The sequence below is a fragment of the Anarhichas minor genome, unplaced genomic scaffold (genome assembly GCF_050575085.1).
Source record: "Anarhichas minor isolate MPS153535 unplaced genomic scaffold, ASM5057508v1 ptg000016l, whole genome shotgun sequence".
NCBI classification, from domain to species: domain Eukaryota; kingdom Metazoa; phylum Chordata; class Actinopteri; order Perciformes; family Anarhichadidae; genus Anarhichas; species Anarhichas minor.
Window position 1 is genome coordinate 3254862 of NW_027466462.1, and position 19413 is coordinate 3274274.

Consider the following 19413-nt stretch of genomic DNA (forward strand, 5'->3'; position numbering starts at 1 on the left):
TAAAAAAGAAAAGAAAGGAAATTTGATTTTTTTATTTATTTATTTTAGATTACAACAAGTTCATTACAGCACATTTAGTAAATAATCAGGCTACACTGTATGCCCAGTGGTATATGGCCATCATCACCTTCATAATAAGATTACCAACAATCCCAAAGTCCGTGTGTCTCTCGATTTCACACATTGTTGGTGAAGAAGTCTAATAAGTCTTATATTTATCAAGTTCATAGAAGGTTGGATAAAAATAAGGATAAACCCATTAATGCATTTAACCACTGAATGTATATCAGACTTTCATTTTTTCCATAACCATAGAAAACAGACATTTTTAACTTCCATTATAGACATTTTAAACGGTTGTTGGTGTATTTCTGGTCAACACTTTAACCTGAAGTAAGTCAGTACACAAGATATATTGTATCTAGCCACAAAGGACAGGTTTCCCCACAAATTCCCACTCCACATTCTAAAAAAACATGTTCCGACTGCCCACACACTCTTCATGACATGTCCATGTCCGGCTTACAATCATTGTAAGCAGAAATAATCAAAGGATCGGCGTTCTCCTCATCTTTTTTTACATGTGGACTGAAATATGGCAGGAGGTCGTCACTGAGGTCGTCACTGAACGAACCCTTCGTAAACGAGTAGATGTGAGATTTAGCCGTCATATCGTAGAAGGACACGAGACCTTTCTCTGTGTCCACAAACACCCCGACCTTCTCAGGTTTCTCTTTCAGGGAAAGACCAACTGGCGGCGCCGTCATAGCTGCGTACTTTTCCTCCTCATAATGTACGATGACCCAGTAACCGTTATCTGGGTTCAGCGAGAGACTCCCCTTGCGGTTTGCGTCGCTTCTCGCCACACCCAGGTCCCACCCTGTCTTGTTGCCGACCTCCACCTCCCAGAATGACTTCCCAGAGGACAACGTGTCGAGCCCCAGGATGCTCGCAAACAGATCAAACCTCTCCGGAGCGTCATCTACTTCCTGGTCCTCCCCTTCGTCTCTCACTTCCTTCCCATCGTCAGAGACAACAAGCTGCCGGTGAGCGGTGGTTGGGTCCAGCTTCACGTCCACTATTAATCACAAAGTTAAAATCAACAAAAGATCTGAACACAAAAGTCTGCTTCTTGGAAGTAAAAAATGGAATCACGTACCTTTAAACTTTGGAAGTCTCTGAAGTTCTGTGAAGTGAAGAAAAAGTCTTAGAACAATAAGGCGACATTCAAGCTTTTAACATTTACCAGCATGAATGAATTCCTACCAGTGGAGGTCAGCTCCTCAAGTCTCTGTTGAATTTGTTCCAACATGGTTGTTGTGGTTTTTCTCAAGGTGCCAAAAGACAGTGATGTGTCGAGCTCTACCCCTGTTGAGTCTTTGAGGTTGTCCAGCTTTTGAAGACATGGGTACTCCTGAAGAAGGGAGAAAGAAAGAGGAGATCTAATCATACAAGCCACAAGTAGCTGGACTGTTGTGTGCAGCTCTTCAACAGACACAGCTTGTCTTCATCTGTTATACACGTTTCTCTTACCTGAAGGAAAAGGATGTGATCCTCAAGCGCAGATATGTTGTCCAGCTCAGAGATGGTTTTCTCAAGACTGTTGATCTCAGCTTCCAAATCCTCTTTGATGCTTTTTGCCTCTTTCTGCACATCTTCTCTCCTCTCATCCAGTGGCTTAAGAGCTGTCGCTCGGGCTTCCTCCACAATGGCAGAAACAGCTGTGAACACATTGTCAATATCCCACCACTCAGTCTCCAGCTGGTCCTGAAAATAGGTTAGGGTTAAAGGGTTAGGGCAAGCATTGGTATTTGACCTCCTTTTTTCTCTTTTATAAACTGCTCTTTGATGTTGACAACACAACACTCGTCACAATTTGACTCAATCTAAATTTAAATTTACAGTGTTTTCAGTTCATGAAAGTTAATTGTAGTATTTTGGTTGCCTGAAAATGTCCTTTTCAGCATTCGGTTGTACTTCTGGTTGCAAAAAGCCAAGATGACGTCGGCCAAAAGGCCGAACTCGAGGCTTCAAAACTGCAGTCCACAAACCAATGGGGGACGTCATGGTGACTACGTCCATTTCTTATATAGTCTGTGTTCGTGTGAGACACTCTTAAATACTAATTCGTTGTTCTATTTAACATACTGTTTGGCAACTTGCTCGGACAGTTTTGATGGACAGGTCTGATTGTTTTTTTGCAATCCAGGTCGACCCAGGCCCAGTAACCTATGTCTTGGAGCTCACCTTGCAGTTCTTTAGAGACGTATCAATCTCGTCCATCCGTGTTTTTCTCTTCAGAATTTTCTCTTTTAACTCTGTCTTTGTGCTGTCAAGCTTGGCCTGTTGTAAACAAAAAAGGCAAGTCAGTATTCAAACTTCAAACCCCCGTCTCACCATATGTGTACCTCATTTTGGTGTGTTTGCCACTCTATCAACCATGATATATTTAAGTAAATACACAATGCTATCAATACTCAAATCACAAACATATAGAGCCTTCCATATGTTAATTCACCTTCTTCTTGTCCCATTCGTCTTCAGTAGAAACAATCTCCTCCTGACCTTCTTCAATGCAAAGTGCACAAATGCACCTCTCCGTCTTCCTGCTGTACAGCTCCAAGGGGCGTCCGTGCTTCAAGCAGGCTCTATCATCCAGGTTTTTCACAGGTTCCACCAATTTGTGGCCCTTCAACCTTTTAGTTGAGGAATGGTTCTCGAGGTGTGGCAAACAATATGAGGCAAGACACACAAGACAGGACTTCTTAGCCTTCAGCTTTCTCTCTGTGCAAATATCACAGGCCACTTGGTCGGTAGCCCCAGTGTACTCATCAGGGTCTTTCTTATTCATCTGTTCGATAATGTTTCTCAGGACGATGTTAACATGTGGGGTTTTCGTCAGATCCTCCTTGCATAGGGGGCACCTCTTTTCAGTGTATTTACAGGTGCGGTCCAGACATGTATAACAAAAGGAGTGGCCACAAGCTGTAGTGACAGGATCCACAAATGAATCCATGCAGATGGAGCATATCAGTTGCTTCTCCAGTGAGTTGGGCTTGCAGGGTGACGCTTGAGCGGAGGCCATGTCTGCTTAAAGAGAGCATCATGAGGTTACTCACTTGGAAATGTAATAGGTCTTATTATTATTATGTTGTTTTTTGCTTTGCATCGTGTTATACAAATATTTGAAGAATAACTGATTACTTAAAGCAAGGAGACAATGTAACTTTTGTCAAACAGTGGGCGGTGACCATTACAGCATACGTGTAAATGACTAAAGTTTAACAATAGCACGAGTAGAGTCAGTCATAGAGTAGATTCTATGGTCTAACGTCAACTCCACAGGAGTACAAAGGTAACATAAGCTGACATTATTTCCCCGAAACTACTGGTTATACCAGGCCAAGTAAGTTTGGGCAACATTGAGATTATTGCTCAATTCAACTTCTTATTCACGAGAGGAAGAATTTGTTATTTCTCAGCTATTGATAAAGTTCTGCAGGAATGACTCCTTAATCACAGAAATTAGTTAGCATTTTTGCAAGTCAAGGTTGTTTTTTTTGGCTCGATGCCTGAAATAAGGTCTGTGGTTAACACAATCTTATCAGATTTTAATATCTTGTTCTATAATATAAAAGCAACTACCCTTCTAGTTTTACACTTTTCAATGTTGTACAAAAGGTGGTTGCTAACAAGAGGCTAAATGAGACTACAAAGCGGCATCAAAACAAACAGTCCGCCTTTACAGCCTCGTTGTTCGTACTCGCTCCCGTGTTATGGAAAACTTTTTACTTTGCCGATTGAAGTCAGGCTTTAAAAATCCTAAAAGTGGTGTTCATGTGGTGTTCATTTGTGAAGATGACTTTACATAACAAAACGTGATAGTATCTTAAACATCTGTTTGCCACAGAGCTTATTTTCTGCCATAATCCAAAATGGAGTGGGAAAATCCCATTGGCATTTTATCAAGGTAACCAGCCGTGAGTGTGTGTGTTAGATCCCATTAGCAGAAAACTACTAAGGTGTTCGGACTTGCGCGATGAACAAACCACGAGTGTAATCATAAGTATCCCTGTCAAAATAACCACAGGCACATTACAAGTGCATTACATTGTACAATATTTAAATAATACCCGGAAAAAACAATCAAAACAAAAGGTTAAAGCCGTAAATGTTTCTGTTTGTCACTTTAAAAGAGAAACATTTTAAAGAAAGTAATACGATGGAGTGGAGTGTGATGTTACCTTTCAGCTAATTATGGTCCGTGTCTCTTTCTGTCTCCACTCTCGTGTCTCTCTCTCTGTGTGTGTGTGTGTGTGTGTGTGTGTGTGTGCGTGTGTGTGTGCGCGTTTCCTTCCTCGGGCCAGCCTCCCTCTGTTAAGTTTCATTTCTGTTCAAAAGATCTGGCAGTCAATTCCTGTTTTCAAAGAGGCGTGTGCAAAGGCAAATGTGTAACCAAATCACCTGTCTGTAGGCGGAAGGGTGTGTTGCATGTTGAACAAGTTCACACACATCCAATATTGACTTCCCAAAAGGTTTCGCTGGGACGAAATGAGGTTTTGTGTGTACAACTCTGTCTATTACTCAATGTTGGACTGGTTGACTGAAAGGGATCAAAGTATTTGAGGCCAAAGTGTAACTCCACCAAAACCAAAAAAGTATGATTTGTGTTGTTTTTACTTAAATGCACTTTATTGTTCAGCACGAATACAGTGTTTTGGGTTTTGACATTTTATTAAAAAAAGGACAGAAACAAAAATACATTTAAACACTGAAATACTGCCCGGCATGGAAGCTCACATTATCCTTAAAATAAATCACATCATCCACTCAGGCTTAAGTTACATCCACACAATATATTCTCAATGAGTTATTGGCAATTGAGCTTTTTATTTGAATTACTGGACTTAAGCATTTATTGTAGTTCCTGAGGTTTACTGTTCCTTTAAATCTGTTCATATCATTGTTTTAAGTGCACATCATTATTGTTAAAAAAAGAAACTATGCTAAACAGCTCAACAAGGAATTGCATTCAAATGAATCTGTTAAAGCAATACGCTTATTTGCTTTCTGGCGGGAGTAGGTTGAGAATAACACGCAGTTAGCTTAGCATAGTTTAGCATAAACACTGGAAACACTGGGAACAGATAGCTTTTCTCTGTTCAAAGATTATTTGATTTGCCTCCCAGCCCTTGTAAAGCTCACTAATTAACACTTTTTATCTTGTTTGTTTAACCCCGACAAAAAATGATGTGAAAACAAGACAATTTGCCATTTTCGGGGGATTATGTCCCAAACTATATCCTCCACCAGAAAGTCTGGAAGTATATTTCCCAACTATTGGTTTTGAAGCAAACACACCTTCCAACTAATTCTGCTGTTGTGAATTATTCAAACACAAAAATAACTATTTAAAGGTGAAGGTGTCAGTCCACGAGGCAGTGTGCAGAAATGTCTGTAGAGACAAGAGGAGAGACTACATTGAGAGCAGTGTTTATAAGGTCACATATATTGCTCTTTGAAACATGTCATTTCACTGAATGATTTGTGATCAGGTGACTTTTGACCATGAAGCAGACCTGTAGGAAGTGGAGGTCATCTTCAGTCTGCGAGAGCTGCTCCAGCTCGGTGCTTCTGCTCTGCAGCTCTGAGATCTCTTCCTCCAGTTGTCCGACGAGCTCTTTTTGTGCCCATGCCTCTTTGGGATGTTTTTCACTGAGGCCTACAGAGAGATTGATTCTCTCAACTTTACTCAGTCTCTCCTGAATGGCTTGCTGAAGTTTCATCCTTCTCCATTTTACTTTAACCTGTGGGGGAAAAAAATAATAATAATTTAAAGCCAATGTTCAATGTCTTTGTTGCATTGATCTGTCAACATGTTAGAATCCTGATCACAAACCCATCACTGGTGTCAATTTGAGTTTATATTCCTTTGGCAGCTGATTCAAAACACACCTGCTCTCAAAGACGTGTTTCTTTTGTAACTTTAACGGTGGTATTTTTGTATAAATATGTGATGAAATTACAAGTTTTTATAAATAATTGTCATACACAGTGGTTTTTCCTTTTGTTTCATGAGACCTGACGTTTTCTGAATGCTGCAACTTACACGATCATAGAAATGTTGTTTAAACTTCCCCTTCAACATTCTGTTGTCTTCTCTCTCACTTTACTGAAGTGGTCAAACACAATATGCCCTGACGAGAATTTGCTGAGCAGGCTTTTGAGCACCCTCATAAACATGAAAAAGTAAACACGTATGCAAACTGATTCCACATACATTTTTTTGAAAATCATTTTAAAGGCTTTGAGTATTCTGCATTGATTTCATGCATTACCTGTTAATGGAAAACTTATTCTGGAGTGACATAAAGAACGCAGCATCAGCCTGGTCTCCTAAAAATGATGTTCCAATACAGTGACAGTGCATTGAGAAATACTGTACATCTCGAGGGAAACTTATTTTGGCGTTAATTACGTTTCCTTGTGACGTGTCACAAATAAGCTTCAAAGGAGTGGGTGGAAGTCAGCATGTGGGGGATGGGTCAAACAACACAGGGCTTTACCCAGAAGACTGCTGTTCGTGTCCTGCGTACATTTTAAGACAAACCACGATCTCTTGTATTAAACCTAACCAAGTGGTATTGTTGCCTAAACCTAGCAAAGTAGATTTGTGGTGTTTTGAGAGACACAAGTTTTAGCGATATGGAATTTAGCTGAACAGTAGTTGCTGTGCCACAAGTAGAGAAGCATCATAACGTCAACAAACTATCTGCAGAGTATAGCTCAAGTTTGCTTACACTGGTATGACCAGTATGGCCAGTATGTGTGATGTAGGTGTGTTTTATTGCTTGGGAATTCAACTTCTTATTTGTGATAGCAACACCGTGTTATTTCTCCTCTCAGAAGTTACGTGATAAACTTCACCCTGCAACTTTAAATGAGTTGCAAATGTCCAATGTTTGGGCAGAGAAAATGTGAAATTTGAATAGCAATATGCAAATGCTCCTTGAGTTTACCAACAATAACTCTTTCATGTTTACCGGGGTAGTGGTTTTATTAGACGTTACCTTCTTCTTTGTAGCTTCCCTGTTGATGGAAATAATGTGGTGGCCCCTGTGTTCTGTCTGGGCACACATGGCACAGATGCACGTTCGATCGCTCCTGCAGAACTTGTTTAACTGCTTCCCGTGCAGTCGACACACAGAGTCCTCCAGGTTCTTCACCACACTGATCAGGAGATGGCACCCAAGGTCTTCTCTCAGGTAATGTGGCTCCAGATGAGCGGCGCAGTACGAGGCCAGGCACACCAGGCAGGACTTGACTGCCCTATGCTTCGCCGGGCAGAGATCACAGGGAACCTCTCCAGCTTTTAAAGGCACAGCGGCCTCCTCGGTCGGGGCACCGGCATGAGGCGTTTGGGCTGTTTTGAGCTGCGGCCTTGTGGGGGAAAAGGCCTTGCAGAGTGGGCACTGACAGGCCCCGTGGATCCTCCAGTATTCGCCTATACATCCCAGGCAGAAGCAGTGTCCACAGGGCAGCGAAGCAGGCCTGGTGAACTCATCCAGACAGATGCAGCACTTGGACTCGGACATTAGGTCTTTGCGTGTGTGTGCACGTACATGCATGCGACCTCCGGGTATCAGCATTCACCGGTGATGGTGTATTCCATTGGCTGTTTGAATCGGTACAGAAAACAAAGACTTGTATAAGCGCACATTTGAATTTCAGTACTTCTTCATTAATTTGGCTTTGATGGCAGGATCCCAAAACAGCTGACCAGGGATCTCTGTATGGCTTCTCTCCAATTGCTTTGAATATATTGTTTGTTGCTTTATGTTTTTGATGGTAAAGTAACGCCTTACATTTTCAAAACCCATAAAAACCCAAATTCTGAATGTGCTGCATGTCTACAGAATGCTCCTAGAACCTGAATGAAGCTCTAGCGTAAGTTCAGTCAGGAAGACTCTACTCTTGCATGCTCACTCATTATTTCCTTGCTGTCATTGTTCGGAGCTGTCGATCATGATATCAGCTGTTTAGATCAGCTGCATGTTGTCCTTTATCCAATAGCACAACGACACCGTTAGCCTATCATCGTGCTGCTGTCTCTTTTAAATATGATCGTCTCTCTACCTTCAGTACGTTCATGTTGCTGTTATACGCACCCCTCCACCTCCCCATCTCCGTCCAGTCTTCACAGATGCATCATCTTCATCAACTCATTATTCTATCAGCCTCATGAGCCACCACCACCACCAGTGTCTGGACTCCACGGGGGGGGGGGGGGGGGGGGGGTGTTATCTTGCTGCGGCTCAGGGCACACGCCCCTCGATTACAAATCTCCAAGCGCCAAAGACTCATCATCTGTTAATAATAAACTATTATCTTTTCTTTATCTGACTTGTCTCTCCTGGTTGAAATAATAGCGGCATATTGCACATGTCCTCATGACCCATATAGAATCCATCACATTGTTATATTCTGAATAATAATAGCGGATTACCAGTGTGTATGTAGAGATAGTGAGTGCTCCGGTTTCCTCCCACACTCCTGATTTGGATAATAATCATGTTGAATTGCATATCTGGTGTGTAGGTAACTTAAAATAAATAGTTGTAAGACAGACGATGCTGATTAGTTGACCTCAATACACACACACACACACACACACAAGCGTTTTGGAACTGCTGACAGAGGTTATATACAACAAAGGGAGGGAGGAAGGTTATACAGAAATAGATCCACAAAGAAATGGATTTATTTCCTGTGTTCAATTTTGGGCCCTGACACACAGCACAAGTACCGTTTGTCCTTTGTTGGTGGGAAAATAGTCCCTCAACAAGCACAAGCCATAACATCTGAAATGAATACATACATACAGAGTGGTGAGGATCCTACGTCAGAGCCACCAGGTAATTTCAAACTATTGCACATCCCCTGGCCAATCAGAATCGAGACACTGGTAAAAGTTTCATTCGAGATGGCTAGTTGATTGCTACATACTGTAAAATAATTTACTGTAGAAACCTGGTTGTGTATCTATAATTAGAGGTGTCCGTCTAAAGTGTCTGGAAGTGAAACTGGCTCACTCATAACATACATGACCTTTAAACAATGTGACGTTTAATGATCAGCACGCAGCTTGTCACTTCCATTTGTCAAAAATAGATCAAAACTTTTGAATACTGGAACGATTAAATTGAAATGTAAAACTCGCATACCTGTCTCGAGCAACTACCAGCTTGTCTCTCCTGAGCCTCTAACGGTGTTGTGTTGCACTCTTATCGGTTCGTTCCTGCATAGGTTGAGACACACCTATCCCTGCTGGGAAAGAGGTTGGCCCTGTTGGAATCTGTCATTTCCTGTGTGCTCATAAACTCATGCTCACCTGATAGAGCAGGAGAAGCTCCAAAAAAAGGGCAACAAAAACCACTGAATATGTTTATTTGAGCAATAATGCAAACACACAGTTAATACCTTATTTCACCTTTATTCAAATGGGAAAAAAAACATGTTCAGAGAATATTAAAATAAAAAGAGACAACTTGTTGTGTCTTGACAGCATTGTAAAATCATTGAACCTGTAGTTGATTACACCTTCACCTGATAAGGAGTCCTTGGCATTCATTTTAATGACAACATCATCCGACTTATGTAACATGCAAGAACTAACGAATGAATGAACTACTGTAAGAAACAACCATCATGGCAAAATGTTAACTAAGGTCATCTGCCATCTATCAAAACTGCATAGGAGGAATTGGGTGCTTTTGACTGGGTTCCCCAAAGGACCCAAGGACCCATACAGAGAACTGAATGCAGGGCCCCTCGTTCACTTCAATGACAGCTGCTCATGAATGAAGCAGAAAAAGTTTGACTTCTGAGTTAAAAGTTCAGATAAAATTGATGGCCATGGTTGATGGCGGACAGTTGAACGGCTTACCGGGTGATAAGCGTCTAGTGCAGGGGTCTCAAACTCATCTTCACTCTGGGCCACATCAGCATCACGGTCGCCCTCAAAGGGCCGGTTGTAAATGTAAGACTGTGTAAATGTAACTTCTCCTAACATATTGTTAAATAACTGTCTCTGCATTTGATTATTGTTTATTCAAGTGTAAAAATATTGTACATGCTGATATATAAATGTAAAAATATACTTAAACACATTTCTGTTATAACTTAAATCCTTTTAATTTAGGGTTAATAAACCCACATTACTCTCTCAAAGATCAAACTTTTAAAGAAAATATCAAAGACAAATATCAAACACAAGTTATTACAATAACTTTGTTCAAAGCTTAAAATCCTTTCAAGGGTGCGTTTGCACAATCCCACGTGAAGTATTTCATGTGTTGTAAAGCCACGTTTAGTCTTCAATGTACTCGCAATACATTTCCATTTCAAATGTACAGTAACCAGCCAAAGAGCTGCTTCTGTGACTGTGTTTAAGTATCTTATAATTATGACTTTCTATCTCAGAATTATGACTTTCTATCATAATTATGACTTTCTGTCATAATTTTGACTTTCTGTCTCATAACTTCGACTACAGAGATATTTTTATTACCAAGTCTAACTTTGAATTTTTTGAATTTTAATTTGTTTTTAATTTTATTTTTTTTTGCTGGCGGATTCGCGGGCCACATAAAATGACGTGGCGGGCCCCTGGTCTAGCGCGATTCACGCGAATGACTCGCGGGGCGCAAATGACTCGCGGGGCGCGAATGACCCGATGCGTCGCCTTCGGTGTGTAAGGTGTGTAGGGCGCTTTAGAGGACGCAGATTAAAGAAAGATGAGTAATCTTCCACAGATCTAATGACCAAAGTCTCAGATTTCTTGCCGCCGCTGTACAGATAGAAGTACGGGAACAGCTTCTCTGTGAAAGACTCTCCTGTGAAAGAATGAATGTGGAACTTTCTATCCACGTCATAGAAAGAGACTATACCTTCATCATAGTCCACATAGACTCCTACATTTCTTGGCCAGGGACACAGGTGAAGGACCGTGTCGGGTGTACATTGAACTCTATAATCAAAACCCCTCTTTCTTATGGCAAAGAAGCCATTTGCTCTTTCCACTTCGATGCTCTCTTTTCTGTTAACTGTCTCCTTTGCGACACCGACGTCCCAGTCGTTTCTCAGGCCCACCTTGACTTCCCAGTAGTGACGCCCAGAGGTGAAGCCCTCCGTCCCTAGAACCATGGGACAGTGGAACCTCTCTGAGTCATCAGAAGACGAGGGCTCCGCAGTTTTGTTGTACTTCAAATGTTCCCCCAATTCAGACACCACAAGGCAGCGACCAGCCGTGGCTGGGTCAAATGTGACCGATGCTGAAAACATCAAGTTTAGTTAAAACTGTCGTCTTTCGCAATTACAAGTGAATTCAATCAGCAAGAAACGCTAATTAAATCTGTGATCTCACCGATGTATCGTTTCATCCTGGTCAGTTCTGTCAGAAGTCAAAACACACCTGAGTTATAACTCATAAAAGAGAGACATCTTCACTGATAAGGGTTGCATGCAGCAGGTATTTACCCGTGTCTGTCAGAGTTTGCAGTTTTGATTGGAAAGTGTCCACAAGATGAGTCATGGATCTCCTCAGCGTCTGCACGCACAGGTTTGAGTTAACCCTGATCTTGGACCAGTCCTTGGTGTCTGATATGGTGCTCAGGGCCTGCAGAGTCTGGAATGATTCACAAACATATGATCATGACACGAGGCTTTTTAAAACATTTTTTTAAAGCCAACCATTAAGGCCATTCATTTTCTTGTAGTCGGGTGTCTTAACACACTTTCTCACTGATTACGTTTACATGCACAATAATATTTCACGATATAGCAATAACCCTTTTGGGATATTCAGTATATAGGCCCTATTCCAAATGTAGCATTTTCCAATTAAGACATATCATTCTGGTTTTAGGAGCATTCTTTGGATATGTACAGCGCATTTAAAATATGCATCTCAGCGTACGCCACAAGGCCTCTTGCCTGTTTACGACCAGCTCTGTGAGTTGTACAAAAATCAACAAGGCAACAGTTTGCGAGGCCGGAGATGCACGTCTAAAAGAAAAGCCCAAATTTCGGGTCGGAAGGAGAAACTCACCTACTTTTAAACATTATGAAAAACTCGGGTGTCAAAAGATTTTTGGATATGTGCAAATATTGCCATGTTATCAGTTTAGGAGGATTCTTTTTTATTTTTTTGGATTAAAGGGCAAAAAATATTTTGTGCACGTAAACATACTGTCTCTTTAAATAAATAATTGGACTACTTCCTAAACATATGAAACAATTACTTTAATGAATATGTCATAACTTTGGTCAACTTACAAAGTGTCTTTCCAGGCACCTAGACACATAACTTCGCATTGTTTTGCAGATTTTCTGGAAATTCAGAATTTGCGCAACATTTGGATGTAAATTTGTCTACTGAAGGCATTTCTGTCCTATGTTTACATTTCATTTCAGTAGGTACATATAATTTCTGCCCTCATGACCCTTACATTTATTTGATCCACCGTTATTTACATCAATTGTTTAAATACTATCTGTCGCCTTGACCTATCCTCGTATCGCTCTTCCTTGCGTCTCATCTTAAAGTCGAGTGATCGTACGAGCAAAGAAAAGGGGAAAGAAGGGGAGAGGTAATGTGAGCGTTGACTGACCTGCAGGAGGTGAAAGTGGTCGTCACTTTGTGAAAGCTCCTCCAGCTCAGAGTGCATCCTCCGCAGTTGGGCGATCTCCTCCCGCAGCTCTTCAATCATCGCTTCGTCTTTCTCTTGTGATTTAATGAGCTTATCATCGATATTTGCTTTCAGCTTAGTTTGTGCCACTTGAACATGTTTCATCAGAGTATTGAAGAGCTGTTCACTGTCAGCAATCTCTGTATTTGTTTTTTCCTATAAGAATATTAAAATCTTTAGTTCCGATTTATACAAAGGTGTAAAATATGTAACATTTCCCCAAAGCACTCACTCTGCTCATTTCAGAATCGTCTGTGAATTCCTTTATCTTTTCCATCCTGTCCTCAATCATCAATTCGATCTTTGCTTTCTTGGACTCAACATTTTCCTAAGATAAAGAATTTCAAGACAGAAGGGTGATCAAGCCGGTCAGTCCGTAATACTTCAGGTCCTGAGGCATTTGACAAAAGAAACCCGCTTACTTTCTGTTGAGCCCCTTCTTCTTCTATGGGCACCGTGTCGTGGTACTTGTGGTCCGTCTCGCTGCACAGCAGACAGATGCACACCTGTTCATCCCTGCAAAAAAGCTCCAGGACCCTCTTGTGCTTCCCGCACATCCTCTCCTCCAGGTTCTCCAGCGGGTCCACAAGCGTGTGTGTCATCAGGGAGGGAACTCTTTGGTGGGGCTCCAGGTGGGCCTCACAGTACGACGTCAGACACACCAGGCAGGACTTCAGGGCCTTGAACTTCATTTCCTTGCAAATGTCGCACTTCACCCGCCACGGCGCGTCTGCGCTTTCGGTTGCCTCGACTTTCTGCCTCTTTATCTGGACGGAAATCTCCTCGATGACCGTGTTTGTGGCGATCTGAGGCCTCACGTGGAATCTTTTGTGACACATCGGGCAGCTGCACGAATCACTCTTGTCCCACTGCTCGCTGAGGCAGGTCTTGCAGAAGTTGTGACCACAAGGAGTGGTTACCGGGTCGCTGAAGACCTTGAGACAGATCGGGCACTGGAAGTGATCCTCCGGCAATGACGCAAAAACACTGAATGATGACATTGTAGCATCTCTGTGGGAGAACATGTGAATAATATGCTTTATATGTTCTTTTGGGTTTTGCCTTGTACATTACATTATATTACATTACAGTCATTTAGCAGACGCTTTTATCCAAGCATCTAAGAGCATAAACCAGAGCAAAAGTACAGAAACAAACTAATACGAATACAGAATACAGACACAAAAATGGGGGGTGTAATGGAAAATGTCTTGTACTTTTGCTCTGAACTCAGGAGATCTTCATCCTTTGTGTTAATTAACATACGTGCTCAAATGTATCTTGCTGTTTGTATAATGGAAACTTGATATTCTTATGAGTATTTTATATTCTTATAAGTAGAACTGTGTTATATACTGCAGCAGCTGACTGCCTGCACCCATATCCTCTTGGTGTTGGATAACAATACCTATTGTATATTCACATGTCCTATGCCTTAAGGATAAAACGTCTGTGTCTGTTGTTAGACAGGTAAAGCACCTCTTACACTTTGCTACCATGGCCTGCACAGCCTGAAACAGGATGTTCCAGTACACAGGCCCCAACCCTTGTTCACTATAACTCCCTGTGATTTATTACTTCCGTAGTGCACACTTCTACAGAGTCTGAGTGACTATGTGTAACTGTGCCTCTTCTCTGGCCAGAGAATAAATACTTTTAAAAGACGAGTTATGTTTGACAATATTCTTCATTTCAGCTTAAAAAGACTCAACACCCACCACAGGGGTCAAAAGGTTTGATAAGTCTTCTGCATCAAGTCTATTTTAAGGCCGTCTACAAAGCGAATCCTGACCTGCCCGATGAGTCATCTTCACGTGAATCCGCTTGCACATCTTAATCTTGCATCACCTTCTTATGAGCAAAGCAAAACAAAAAACAGAAACTGCTAAATTTATCGTAAAAATGACTTACATGACTCTCTGTAGTTGTTCTGTGTATCCCAGAGGCCTAAACTGTCTCTCACACGCACGATCACGCGCTGTAATTATGGCACCACAAACATTCCAATACTCATCATCGTCTCGAGACGATTTCCGAGAAGCTCCACCTGCTGTAGTGGGTGGGGCCAATGACATCATTTTACTGAAATTAAACTTAACAGTATTTCCCAAAAGTCCATGAAGCCTGAAATAGCGACATTTGGCAATTTGAGTGAACATTTATTGTTCCGAATCATGAACACACTCGTCAGCGTACAACCTTTGCAGCATTAATCACACTTCACTAAACGTCAACATGCAATCATGAAATCAGAGATCTAGAAACTACACTTTCTTTCGATGGTTTGAAATGTCATGCATTTAGAGGAATAGTTCATTTCAGGGAATACGCGTGTTTGTATCTTGCTGAGAGTTATTAGAGAAGACTAAAACCACTAACGTCTGCATGGTAAATATGGTTAGCTTAGCATAAAGACTAGAAACAGTCGGAAACGGCTAGCCTGGCTCTGTCCAGCGGTTAATTCGCCTACCTAGCACCTCTTAAATTCACTAATTAACACATTATATCATGTTTGTTAAATCCATACAAAACAATTCTTGATCATAACACACCAAACATTTATGCTAAGCTAAGCTAACCGCCTGCTAGTTCTATATATTTAGTATACAGGCATGAGAGTGGAAACGATCGTATCTTAACCTCGGCAAGAAAGTCAATCCGCATTTTTCCCCCAAAAACTTAAAGGCTTCCATGAGCTGATCTGAACACATTAACTGCACCATTAATATAGTTGTTAAACTACCATACAGATAATAAATATACAAATAACATCAGAAGAAACAGAAAATATGTTTTACTTTCATGAGTGTTTTTCTTTTGTGCTCTTTTTACTGTCAAACTTGTCCTTAGCTTTGCTTGATCACACTTTTCTCATTCACCGGACTAATCGCGATGGTATCGGAGGCTTTGTCGCAACAGTAGAGGTAGAAAAAGGGCAAGATCTTCTCCCTGAATGTATCTTTGAAAGTGTAAATGTGGGTCCAAGCCTTCACGTCGTAAAAGGACACTTGCCCCTCCTCGTAGTCCACGTACACACCCACTCGCTTGGGCTTGGGGTCGAGGGGGAGCAGTATCGGCGGGGATGTTGACGCCCGGTACCCCTGGCCTTTCTTCATGGCCAGAGCCCAGTAGCCCTGCGTAGTGCTTACAGAGATCCGGCCCTTTCTGTTGACAGAAGACCTGGCCACGCCCATGTACCAGTCGTCCTTGTCCCCCACCTGGACCTCCCAGTAATGCCTCCCCGAGGTGAAGCCCTCGCGGCCCATGACGATGACCACTGTGTCGAAGCGCTCGGGGTTTTCCGGGAGGTCCTGCCATGCGCCCAGGTGTCTCACCTGATGTCTGTCCTGAGAAAGCTGCAACCAGGGGTTGGCTGAGTCAGGGTCCAGAGTGACGTCCACTGCAGAGACACGAGACATGACGAGGGATTTAGTTTGTGGAAGAGTTTCAAGATGATAAAAATATCAAACCAAATGCAAAAAACAAAGGTTTACCTGTATATTTCAGGATCTTCTTGATCTCTGTCAAAGAAACAACAAAATAAACAAAATCGAATCAAACTGAAAAAGTATCAAATATGTATTGGAATGATATAATTGAAATCATACCACTTTCAGCCAGTTTGCCGATCATTTCATGTAGCGTAGCCTCCAGTTTGGCCATGGATCTCCGGATCATACCTACACACATGTCAGTGGGAACGCTGGTCTCAGACCAGTCTTTGACAGACGGAGGAGTGCTAAGGGCTGGGAAGCTCTATGGAGAGATGGAGCACAAGACAAAGAAAAAGAGGACATTTTGTAAGTGAAGGTAAAAACAACTACAAGCAGTCACTCTCCTCTTTGCAATGAAAAGCTAGAATGGTAGATGTTAGTGGTCCCAAACATCTCAATCATGGATGGATTGGAATCTGAAATTGATTATTTAGCTTTAAAGCGCTCCTTTAAAATCAAAGCGCTCTCTCACCTTCAAGAAGTGAATGTGGTCGGTCCGAGCCACGTTTTCCAAGTCGGTGTTCCTCCTCTTCAGCTCAGCGATCTCCTGCTCCAGTTCAGCGACGAGGCCCTCGGCCCACCTCTCCGTCTGCCGCTGCTTCTCCTCTATCGCCAAAACCAGCTCGGCCTGGGTCTTCTGGATGGAGCGCACCAGCTCTGAGGCCACCTGCGTGCTTTCCTCCACCTCTCTCTGAGCGCTGGCCTTAATCAATTCAGTCAAAATACTGTGTTGAATAATAATCATATGAATTTATTTATTGGCGGTATTAGACTTCTAGTGTAGCGGCAAGCTCCGTGACAACAGTGACTCACTTTGTTTTGTTCCAGAGAGTGTTTGATCTCCTCCACCTTCTTCACTCTGTCCTGGATCATCTGCTGGACGTCTATTTCTGTCTTCTTCAGCTGCGTCTGCGCAACATCATTCACATTCACACATTCAAGGCCGATGACAGGCATACACATGCTAATCTTTGCTTTTACAGTCATCATTCTAGTCCTGGTTTTAGAGTCAAAAGCATGCGGCAAGTCCAGTGGAGCTTTCTGATATGAATATTAGACAACTGCCCATGTGCTGCCTATAATCTTCCAAACATAAAATAAAGTTGCGTGTCACTATTGAACCAAAGGTTCATGAGTGCAATTAGATTTAATTTAAAGGTTCAAATGTGTTAAGCCTTTCTTTGACAGGAATATTGTGGTTTATTAAAATTAAATTGAATTAAATTAAATACAAATTTGAGAAAGATGTAAATCCATCAATTTGATTGGAACTTTAAAAAGTGGGCGGGCATAGAATGTAACTGCGGCTCCTCCCACTCCCACCTTTTTCTCCATCCATTCTCTCTCCACAGGGACCGTGTAGTGCCCCCGGTGGTCCGTCTCCGTGCAGAGCACGCACACACAGGTCTGATCCCTCTTACAGAAGAGCTCCAGGAGCCGCTCGTGCTTGGGACACATCCTGTCCTCCATGTTGGCGACCGGCTCTATCAGCTTGTGCTTGGTGAACCTGGCGCCGTGGGATTTCAGGTGCTCCTCGCAGTAGGAGGTGAGACACACCAGGCAGGACTTGACCGCCTTGGGCCTGCCGTCCCCCAGGCAAATGTCACAGTATACCTCCTCCCAGAGGGGAGGCAGGAGTGAAGGGGAGGGAGGTGGGGGTGAGGTTTGAGGAGATGAAGAAGCGGGGATCTGAGGTGAAGGTGGGGGTGATGTTCGGGGCAGCGGAGGCGGAGGAGGCCCCTGGGCTGTGGCTTGGGGTGGCGATGGCGGAAAGGTTTTGGGTGCTGACACAGAGGGGATCAGAGGTGGTAACTCCTCTGGAAGAGGCTTTTTCTCTCCTGGTTTCTCCCTCTTTCTCCTCTCCTCCTCTTGCTTCTGCTTCAGCTCCTCCAGAAGATGCTGCTTCTGATCTTTCTCCAAAAGCCTCTCCTCATCCTCCTTTTTACTTCTCTCCATCATCCACTTCCTCTCTCTCTCGTCTTCTTCCTCCTCCTCGCGCTCCCTTTCCTCCGCACTTCTAACCCTGATCTCCTTGAACTGATCCGCAATTTCCCTCAGGACCGTGTTGATGCAAATATCGGGCCTTTTGTAGAAGGACTTTTTACACATAGGGCACTGGTACAAAGGGCTGGTTTTCCAGTATCCCAAGATGCAGCCCTGGCAGAAGTTGTGCCCGCAGGGGATGGACACGGGGTTGGTGAAGACGTCCAGGCAGATGGAGCAGTGAACCTGCTCTTCGGAAAGGTTCCCGGTGGTGGCCATTCCTGCACGGCGGAGAGGCAGGGTCATTTTCAGCGCAAGCAACCAGGCTCTGAACGGGGCATCAAACCTGCTGTGATATTGAGGTCGCTCGGGTTAGATGGCGTGATGTCATTCGAGGTCATTTTCATGCAATTTTTACGAAGCAAAGCATGACGGGACTCATTTATTGTTACAAATTCAAGTCAAATTATCTGAAAAACTGTGTCCAAAAATGTATTTTTCTCTTTGTAATAAATGAGCCCTTGTGAGTCTAAGGTGAGTGTTGTTTATATTTGTTTTTATTAATATATTTTCTGTTCGCCACTGTTTTTCCTGAGGTAATTTTAAAGATGTTACATTGAATCTACTTCTAAAGACAATTATGTTTTCTTTCCTCACTCTCTTTTCTGAATGTCTTATTTGATTTACAAGTATATAAATAAACATGTCAGTGCTCTCTGGTGGAATCACTGTGCAATAGCAACGCTGTTTTTAAAGTTGCCTCAAACGTTTTGGCATTTACTACAAATATTCGTATCGGTCTACAAAGACGCCAGTTCCAATATATTTGTGATAAGCTGATAACATTGGCTACCACAATTGATTTTGCGTTGTTACAAACATTCTGGATCTTTTTAAAGAAGACGTTTGGTCTTTACTTGAGCTAAATATATCGTGTTGTTTGATTACTTTAAAGGCAACGTGTCAGTGAGTTTGACTTTTAACACAAGCAGCTCTCTGCTTCAAAGCAGACGGGATTAACATCTTTCCAAAAATATTGCTCTAGTCAGTGACTTGTCTTGCAGTGCTTCCCCTGCTCTTAATCAGGATTTTTTGATATTTTGACATACAAACAGCTCATGCCTCAAAGACTACAAACTTATAGCTCAATTTAACTCATTTTTTCAAACTGAGTTCAACATAAAAAT

General features: G+C 42.3%; 3 protein-coding genes across 3 annotated transcripts; all 3 read right to left on the bottom strand.

Moving 5' to 3' along the window:
• Positions 1-21: 21 nt before the first annotated feature.
• LOC142950840 (E3 ubiquitin-protein ligase TRIM39-like) lies at positions 22-4357 on the bottom strand. The gene is made up of 7 exons (XM_076092461.1): positions 4245-4357; positions 2519-3087; positions 2248-2343; positions 1534-1767; positions 1267-1414; positions 1160-1186; positions 22-1078 (listed from the first exon to the last, which is right to left on the bottom strand). The coding sequence occupies exons 2-7, from the start codon at positions 3083-3085 to the stop codon at positions 501-503; spliced, it is 1650 nt and encodes a 549-aa protein (XP_075948576.1). The 5' UTR covers positions 3086-3087; positions 4245-4357; the 3' UTR covers positions 22-500.
• A 1069-nt stretch (positions 4358-5426) lies between these two features.
• On the bottom strand, positions 5427-7595 carry LOC142950619 (E3 ubiquitin-protein ligase TRIM47-like). Its single transcript, XM_076092182.1, has 3 exons — positions 7071-7595; positions 5561-5807; positions 5427-5455 (listed from the first exon to the last, which is right to left on the bottom strand). Exons 1-3 carry the CDS (start codon positions 7593-7595, stop codon positions 5427-5429), a joined length of 801 nt encoding a protein of 266 aa, XP_075948297.1.
• A 3088-nt stretch (positions 7596-10683) lies between these two features.
• On the bottom strand, positions 10684-18532 carry LOC142950620 (uncharacterized). The gene is made up of 12 exons (XM_076092183.1): positions 17567-18532; positions 17057-17152; positions 16716-16946; positions 16358-16505; positions 16244-16270; positions 15601-16149; positions 13172-13758; positions 12982-13077; positions 12672-12905; positions 11539-11686; positions 11426-11452; positions 10684-11333 (listed from the first exon to the last, which is right to left on the bottom strand). The coding sequence occupies exons 1-12, from the start codon at positions 18530-18532 to the stop codon at positions 10684-10686; spliced, it is 3759 nt and encodes a 1252-aa protein (XP_075948298.1).
• Positions 18533-19413: the final 881 nt, after the last annotated feature.

Excerpts from the sequence above, each read along its gene's own strand:
- LOC142950620 (XM_076092183.1), bottom strand. The coding sequence starts at position 18,532 with ATGACCCTGCCTCTCCGCCGTGCAGGAATGGCCACCACCGGGAACCTT. Across the intron at positions 17,153-17,566 it reads GAGAATGGATGGAGAAAAAG|ACGCAGCTGAAGAAGACAGA; the intron begins GTGGGAGTGGGA and ends GATGTTGCGCAG. Across the intron at positions 16,947-17,056 it reads ACTCTCTGGAACAAAACAAA|GCCAGCGCTCAGAGAGAGGT; the intron begins GTGAGTCACTGT and ends GAATTGATTAAG.
- LOC142950619 (XM_076092182.1), bottom strand. The coding sequence starts at position 7,595 with ATGTCCGAGTCCAAGTGCTGCATCTGTCTGGATGAGTTCACCAGGCCT. Across the intron at positions 5,808-7,070 it reads GGGAAGCTACAAAGAAGAAG|GTTAAAGTAAAATGGAGAAG; the intron begins GTAACGTCTAAT and ends TTTCCCCCACAG. Across the intron at positions 5,456-5,560 it reads GGTCTGCTTCATGGTCAAAA|ACATTTCTGCACACTGCCTC; the intron begins GTCACCTGATCA and ends TTGTCTCTACAG.
- LOC142950840 (XM_076092461.1), bottom strand. The coding sequence starts at position 3,085 with ATGGCCTCCGCTCAAGCGTCACCCTGCAAGCCCAACTCACTGGAGAAG. Across the intron at positions 1,768-2,247 it reads CGTCTCTAAAGAACTGCAAG|GACCAGCTGGAGACTGAGTG; the intron begins GTGAGCTCCAAG and ends ACCTATTTTCAG. Across the intron at positions 1,079-1,159 it reads GAGACTTCCAAAGTTTAAAG|TGGACGTGAAGCTGGACCCA; the intron begins GTACGTGATTCC and ends TGTGATTAATAG.